Source organism: Charadrius vociferus, unplaced genomic scaffold (genome assembly GCF_000708025.1).
Source record: "Charadrius vociferus isolate BGI_N301 unplaced genomic scaffold, ASM70802v2 scaffold459, whole genome shotgun sequence".
In the NCBI taxonomy this organism is placed as follows: Eukaryota; Metazoa; Chordata; class Aves; order Charadriiformes; family Charadriidae; genus Charadrius; species Charadrius vociferus.
Window position 1 is genome coordinate 522,456 of NW_009650249.1, and position 7,446 is coordinate 529,901.

Consider the following 7,446-nt stretch of genomic DNA (forward strand, 5'->3'; position numbering starts at 1 on the left):
CCAGCAGAGGGGCTCCAGCCCTCGCAGCATCTCCGGTGCCTCCTCTGGCCCCACTCCAACAGCTCCGTGTCCTTCTGCTGTTGGGACCCCTGAGCTGGAGGCACCACTGCAGGGGGGGGTGTCCGCAGTGCGCAGCAGAGGAGCACTGCTGCACTCTGCGGAGAGCCCCCTCCTCGCCCTGCTGGCCATGCTGCTGGGGATGCAGCTCAGGATGGGGGTGGCTTTCTGGGTTGCCAGCACACATTGCTGGCTCATGGCCAGCTTTTCATCCCCCAACAGCCCCAAGTCCTTCTCCTCAGGGCTGCTGTCAATCCATTCCCTGCCCAGCCTGTATTTGTGCTTGGGATTGCCCCGAGCCAGGTGCAGGACCCTGCACTTGTTGAACTTCATGAGGCTGGCATGGGCCCACTTCTCCAGCCTGTCCAGGTCTCTCTGGATGGCATCCCTCCCCTCCAGCATGTTGAACTCGCAACACAGCTTGGTGTTGACAGTAAACTTGCTGAGGGTGCCCTCAACCCCACTATCCATGTTGATGATAAAGATGTTAACCAGCACCAATTCCAGTACTGACTCCTGAAGAACACCACTCATCCCCACTTAGACATCGAGCCATTGACTGCAACTCTTGAGTGCAGCCACCCAGCCAATTCCTTATCCACTGAGTGGGCCATCTGTCAAACCTGTGTCTCTCCGATTTAGAGACCAGGATGTTGTGCGGGACAGTGTCAAATGCTTTGCACAAGTCCAGGTGCAGGTCAGTCTGGCACAAAAAGACTTTGTAGCAATCAAGCTTTTCTAGAAGATTTCAAATCAACATCATAGAGCTTTTAGTAAAAGCCACAGATTTTGTCTTGGTTTCTGAGTAAGTTCTCAATGTCAAAAGCATTCACAACTGCTGATTCATATGTCCACCGTGAACTTGTGCTCTCTTCATTTCCTCTTGCTCTCAGTCATCACAGCGCATGCTGGGGACTCAGAAGTCCTACAAGCAAGGAGAATAACAAAAGCCAAACACTGATGATGATAGAGGCAGGGCTGCTGTTTTTAACACACTCATTGTACTTTGTAAAATCAACTTCCCTGATGGCACAAACATGATCAACGCGGCATGCCTCCTCGCATGGGGTGAGGTCATATCTGACAGAGTTAAACTCATAGTACTGCTGCAGATAGCGTGGATCCTTTGATATTCTCTCCAGCACCGTTTGCATGGAGCGTGCAGAGCCATCAGGGACTTTGAAGGCTTCTGTCAACCTATACTCTTCCTCCCACATTGGGAACTCTTCCTCCCATGCTGGCGCCATCATGTTTGCACGAGTTAGGTTCAAGTAGTAAGTCACCATATCCTCCAGGGAGAGAAAAACAGAACGAAGACAAATCAGGAAAGGACCAGGCCTTGAGCAAAATGTTTGGCTAGGATGCGATCAGCCCCTTCTCCAGATGCTGGTGTGCAGCACCGCAGACGCATATTCACCACAGGCAGCGCATCTCCCTGCCCAGTGACAGGGGAGCTGCCCCCCAGCAGGTGCTTCCTACTGAGATGTGAACGTGGGGACAGACACCTCTGGTGAAAGCCTCCAGAGTTCAACAAAAAAGCATCCTGTTTGGTAAGGGATGAAGGGATGGCTTTTCTCTGCTTGACTTTTATCTCCAAACATCACAAATTTCGAGCCTGCTCCAGAATCACATTGTTATTTACTACCAACACTGTCCACTAGCGGAAGCAAGGGTTGGAGTGGTGTTACTTACCGAGTGAAGTTATTTTCCCAACTGTGAACAAACTAAAGAGCAAAGTTTTTCACAACTTCTGTCCTCAGTCTCTTGCCCTTTTTCCTCTCTGCTTCACTAGTTCCCCAGCCTTCCACAATGTATTTTAGTATTCATTTCTCAGTCTATAAACATGTAATCAGAGTATCTATAGAGCTGCTTAATCCATTGCAAAGAAAGGCACAAACACCCCATCCTCTACCTCTTTGCAAGTAAGAGACAGAGGAAACAGAAGCTGCCCATCTAATTCACCTAAATTCACATCCATTACAAATGAATCAATATCACAAGCAGGGGGGAGAGAGTTAAAAGGTTTTGGAGGGGGTTTGACAAGTCTGTCAGTCCCCAAAGAGAAGTTCTGCAATCCATGTTACCAGGGTGGTAAAGCAAGTGTTAAAGGAGACTGGCTAAAGACATGAAGAACTTGACAAAGCCTGTCCTGCACTGCCATGGGGAACTCATCCTAGCAGAAGGCCTGGGCCAGCTGACTGCAGTCACCTTGCCTTTACTCGCTGATGCTCTTACTAAATCTCTGTGCTAGCCACGAGGCTGAAATATCTTGGTTGAGCTCCTCTCCTACATAGCCGCTTGGCTCCTGTAGTCCTGCCTGTTAAAACCACATGGAGGAATTAAAGTACTCTTCCAGAACTGCAGTGTGCAGCACACAGGGATCCCCTACCAACACTTGAAGGGTGTCTGTATCATAGTTGATCACCCGGATCCCAGGGTTGTTGGCTCCATTGTTCACTCCAGGTAATGTTGTTTTCCAGGGAGTCACTCCAGGGGCCAAGAACATGACATTGACTGGAGAACCTTAACAGAAAGGCAAAATAAACCATGAATGGGAGACCCTGGCTTGTATTACACCCTGTCAATACTGCAGTAAGCACCCTCCCTGTCAATACTGCAGTGAGCACCCCAGGAACCGATCACACTGCAAATAGCAGCTTTGTCACAACAGGGTACACATAAATCAGCACATTGAACGGCATTGGGGATTGAACACAGGACTGCTGCAGCTGAGAACGGGCTTTCCATTGCTGTTGAAGACTCTTGCAGTGAGGGCGTGCAAGAGAACGATGCAAAGGAGACCCAGAGCACTACCCATAACCCCAACGCAAACATTGATTACTGCTCCCTTATGTCTAAGCTGATGTCCAAAACCCATCAACAGCAAGCAGGCAAGAATTTGCAAGGCATTGAGGGGAAATGACAAAATTTGAGGGCAAAGAAGAAGGAGGGCTGGAACTACAGGCTGGGGGTGGAGATCAGAACCACTGTTGTCTCTTGTTGACATTTCACAAGCCTTTTCTGGCTTCTCAGCTGCATTCAGCTAACAGTCACTGAAAACTCTCATCAACACTGATTTTCTGGGGGTTGGCAGAGCTATCATGCAAATGCTCAGGTGGCCAGAACCAGTACCTGTATCACTGTAAAACATCCGAAAGCTGTCCGTGTGATGATGCCCAAAAAACTGAGCAGCAATCACTCTGTGGTGCTTCTGCACAATTTTCATGTATCGTTCATTAAAGCCACTCCGGAACCAGGGCTTGCCTCGTTTCTTCTCAAAGAAGCCGGGAGGAACATGCCCTATGATGTAGACCTACAAAGGCAAAAGGTTGCAATGAATGCAAAGCCCACGCTTCCCACAGAACTTTGTCTCCCCACAGAGTGGAGAGCAGGAGCCAGAAGTGCTTCCAGGCTGGGAGAAGCCCTCTACAAAGTTTGTTCATTAATTTCTTTCAATACCACTTCATCTGCTCTAGAGGCATTGGTCAGTGTGTCTTCCAGCCACTGGAACTGCCCTCCAGGATCTTCCTCACCAGCTGTCTCGTCATTCTGGTCATAGTACAGATTGGTATTGAGGACGACCATTCGCCCCCTTGTCCTTGGGCCGGGCAGCTTCTCACTGTAGAAAGCTCCTGAAAAATGCAAACAGCCAGGAAAGAGCTGGAGGTCTGGTCACGCTGGTTGCTGTGACCCGAGATTCCTTTGTTTCCATCCCTCTCAGCTCTCCTTGGCAATAGCCATGGCAGAGTCACTGTCTGGACAAGGTGCCAGGAGCGCTCTAACCACTCCAGGGTGGGGATTTGGAGTGATGCTTCCCCCTCTGTACCTCCTGTCGCGCTTATGCCTCTCCGGGTGAAGGGAAACCCTGCATGGGGACAGCATGCAGCACCAGGAGCTGGGCAGCCCTAGAGAGCCACAGCACTGGCCTGCGCCAGCAGCTTTCTTAAAAGATCTTTTTTCTTCCACTGAGCTCACCGCTCTGCATTCCCTGAAGGGAGACTTTACAGTAACTCGAGGAAAGCAGGAGAGACTAAAGCATAAAGAAACTTCTTTTCTCGCATGCAGGAGAACTCAGCGCCATAAATCAGTATTAAATTGGACCCTTTCCCTGCAAATACTCTACAAATACTGTTGCTCTGAGCATAGAAACAGGGAAAACTACTTGTAGTATTCTTCTAATCACCCCATCTCCCCGGAGTGCTGCCAACATGAGCCAGTGGTGCCATACCTGCTCTGAAAAGGGGAACGGAAGCATCATTCAGCCAGGGACGCCACAGTTCAGCTGTTTGGTTGTAGATCCTGTGCTCCTTCCCTGGAAACTGATTCTTGGGGTGGAAGTCATGATTGCCCATCGCTGCGTAGACTTTAGTATCTAGAGACAGAGAAAAGCAGGCAAAGAGGAATCCATGTTTGTGTCAGAGTTCCTCAGCACCAAAGCTCCCTGAGGCACTGTCCTGGTTTGAACGACACAGGACTAATTTATCTTCTAATGCTTGGGAAAATTGCACTTTTAGAAGACTCTAGTGTCTGAATTTGTGAAAATATTTACTTTATAGCCAGCTATGGTATGTGGGTTTCAAGGTCTCAGTGTTTTCAAGCTCACCAGGTGCAGGGATGAAGAGGAGCGAGACTCGGGCACTTAACCCAAGCTGGCCAACAGGATTATTTCATACCATGAACATCACACTCAATATAAATGAGAAAGTTTGATGCAAAGTTCTCTCTATCCCTTGATGGCTGCGATCCTGAGAACTTCTTGCCCCGGTGCTAGAGCCTTGAGCCCTTCCCTTCCTCCCAAAGCCATAGCACTCACAGTGTCCAACATTTGCTGTCGACTGCTGGGGGTGCACAGCTTCCTATGGATAAATCTCGCTGAGTACAATCCTGTGGGAGACCTCGGCTGGTCCGAGGGATCAAAATACAAGTTTAACACTGACCCTGAACAGATACCCGTGTACCCTCGAGGAGACAGAAGAATCCTGAGAAGATCCGAGCAAACAAGATAAGGGGTGGCAAACATCCTGGCTTTTCCCAGAGCATGAACAGTGCGTGATCAACAATTGTATTGGCTGAATGGTGTGTGATGTGAGAGTGGATTGGGCAAAAGTAGAATGTTAGAATATATGCACAGATAAGCAACCAGCTAAGAGGATATAAAAGAGCACTGCTTGTAAAATAGAAGGACGATTGCTGTAACTGGATATTGAGTGTCGTGTCCGTCTCTACAACGACATAATCCTTGTATATTTTATATTGGTATTGGGATCAATATTGGTTCTTTAGTGTTATTAATGTTAATTATTTAGTCTTATCTTATTAAACCTATTTATATTTCAACCCTCATGTTTCCTTGTTTTTCCCCAATTCCCTTTCCCAGGTGGAGAGGGGTCATCAGGCGATAGAATAATTGTCTAAACGACAAGAAATCATTGTCAGTTTCTCAAATCATAACAGACACTTGCAGACTTGGAAAGAACAGTGTGGCTTGAGAGTTTTGCAAACGCGAATCATCCACACCCCAGCCATGTCGTTGCATGGACTGGGGGTACAACACTGCACGGACGATCCTTCCTTGGGACAAGCCATCCCAGAGCCACAGCTTTACAGATGAATCAGTGAGCTTTCACCATCAATAACACTCTCCCCCAGTGCTGACATGGATTAAGTGTGAGGAAATTTTGCAGCCTTTGCTGTTTTCATGACTAATTACAGAAACGTTTCTTCTCCTCTCTTCTGAGTGAGTTAACCTGAAACAACGAGTGCGCATCAGACGCCTCAATTCAGACACACCTAATGCCATACAGCAACCAGGAAGAGGACAAACAAGTCCCAACGACCACAGCCCTTCTGTGCCTTTCCCCTTCCCAATTCTGTAATTTCTCCACATTGGTAAGCTCTTCCCATGAGACTGTGTCCCTCTCCCCGTCTCATCCCCTCAACTCCTACCTGGAAATGTCTCTTTTATCAGAGAAGTCAGATTTTCTATTATGTGCAGAACTTTTTCTTCTCCAAGCTTCTCATTGGGGACGTGAGGAGTATCATCTCTAGAAAAATAAAAGTGGCCCAGTCACTGTGACTAACAGGGCATATACCTAAAGGGGTATGCAAGGCAGAGAAATTTCATTATTCTTTTTGGGCCTCCTAGAAAATAAAGACAAAGTTGAAGCTTTTGGAGGCAGGAGCCAGCGTTATGTTGGCTGGCCAAGGCACTGAAGGAGTTTCAAGGAATTGCTCAAAGTGAAAACGTGCTCCACTTTATTCTACTTTGAAAAACCTATACACAAGCATATGAAGTGGAGGCTCACTCTGCCTCAGTGTATTTAATAGACACTAAAGCTGAGTGCAAATATTGCAAGGAACAGCATTTTGCAATCTTGGGTCAACATCTGACCAGCAATAGTGAAACAAAGCTGTTTGCACAGCTGTTTGCACAGCACGATAACAACTCATTAAAATAAAACAAAGGAATGCCTCCAGTAAGGTAGTGATCATTGACGCCTGCCTCCAAAAGCGCAGCAGGCTTCTGGAGATTACAGCAGATTAAAGGCTGGTGTTGCACTGTTAGAAAAGAAGCAAACATTACAAGAGGACATATATTCATGCCAAATAAAGCTTTTATTGCCTGTAAGTGGTATTGAAGTCTCCTGTGGAATAAAGTACTCATTTCTGGAGCCATACTAGGAGAAAACATGCTCTGTTTGGGGAGGTTCCTCACACTTCTAAAGCAAAACCGCCCCTTTTTGAGACAAGTCTCCCAGGTGCTTCCAAAGAAACGCTGCAAGTTTGTTTTGCAATGCTCTCCTCCCACTGCCTCTAACAGGCAGGACTTGGTGCACCAACAGAAAGAGCACATCCTGTTCCCCCGAGCGTTTCAGGTATTCAGTTTGTGTGGAGTCAGACAGGGCTGGCAACAATGAAAAAAGGACAGGGAGTTGTGATCCTCTCCTTACCTTACCGTTTCTCACTGCTGGGGGTTGTTGGGAGCCTCTTGCTGCTGTCAAGAGGCCCTTGTCATGGTTATGCTCTCCCCCCAGCCTCCTTTTTGCATTATAAAGCACATCCATATCTCACCTCTCCAAAATGGTTACCACTTAAAGAACCCTGGATCCCTCTTGCTCCTTACGCGCCCTAGCCCTCCGGCTGCCCCTTCTCTGCTCCAAACCCTGGCAACTCTCGGAGCAGGCAGGATGGCACCACAGCCCGGGAGCACCACACAACCCCAGAAACCCCACTGCCAATTCCTGGAACGTTGGGTGTTTCTCTTCTCGGAGAAGCAGCTCTCTGAAGAGGCAGACACTGTCCCTCAGCCCCCAGGACTGCAGCGAGGATGAGAGAGACGGTGAACTGCGGAGAGCTCCGGCAGCGAGCGGGTTCAGGGCCTGTCCGACC

The 7,446-nt window shown here is 48.3% G+C and overlaps 3 protein-coding genes across 3 annotated transcripts in view; 1 reads left to right on the plus strand and 2 right to left on the minus strand.

Moving 5' to 3' along the window:
- The window catches only part of XKR8 (XK, Kell blood group complex subunit-related family, member 8), a 3,676-nt gene extending 3,085 nt beyond the window's left edge, over nucleotides 1-591 (minus strand). The window contains exon 1 of the mRNA XM_009893014.1: nucleotides 458-591. Within this exon, the coding sequence (XP_009891316.1) occupies nucleotides 458-591 (134 nt within the window). The remainder of the gene's footprint in view (nucleotides 1-457) is intronic.
- Nucleotides 592-953: 362 nt separating this feature from the next.
- On the minus strand, nucleotides 954-7,121 carry SMPDL3B (sphingomyelin phosphodiesterase, acid-like 3B). The gene is made up of 8 exons (XM_009893015.1): nucleotides 7,013-7,121; nucleotides 6,898-6,961; nucleotides 6,004-6,101; nucleotides 4,286-4,429; nucleotides 3,517-3,689; nucleotides 3,190-3,370; nucleotides 2,447-2,580; nucleotides 954-1,346 (listed from the first exon to the last, which is right to left on the minus strand). The coding sequence occupies exons 1-8, from the start codon at nucleotides 7,119-7,121 to the stop codon at nucleotides 954-956; spliced, it is 1,296 nt and encodes a 431-aa protein (XP_009891317.1).
- Nucleotides 7,122-7,384: 263 nt separating this feature from the next.
- RPA2 (replication protein A2, 32kDa) overlaps nucleotides 7,385-7,446 on the plus strand; it is a 4,798-nt gene continuing 4,736 nt past the window's right edge. Inside the window, exon 1 of the mRNA XM_009893016.1 lies at nucleotides 7,385-7,438. Within this exon, the coding sequence (XP_009891318.1) occupies nucleotides 7,385-7,438 (54 nt within the window). The remainder of the gene's footprint in view (nucleotides 7,439-7,446) is intronic.

Coding starts and splice junctions, on each gene's coding strand:
- SMPDL3B (XM_009893015.1), bottom strand. CDS start 7,121: ATGGATGTGCTTTATAATGCAAAAAGGAGGCTGGGGGGAGAGCATAAC. Junction 6,102..6,897: donor GAACAGGATGTGCTCTTTCT/GTTGGTGCACCA, acceptor TTATTTTTCTAG/AGATGATACTCCTCACGTCC. Junction 3,371..3,516: donor CCTCTAGAGCAGATGAAGTG/GTATTGAAAGAA, acceptor TTGCCTTTGTAG/GTCTACATCATAGGGCATGT.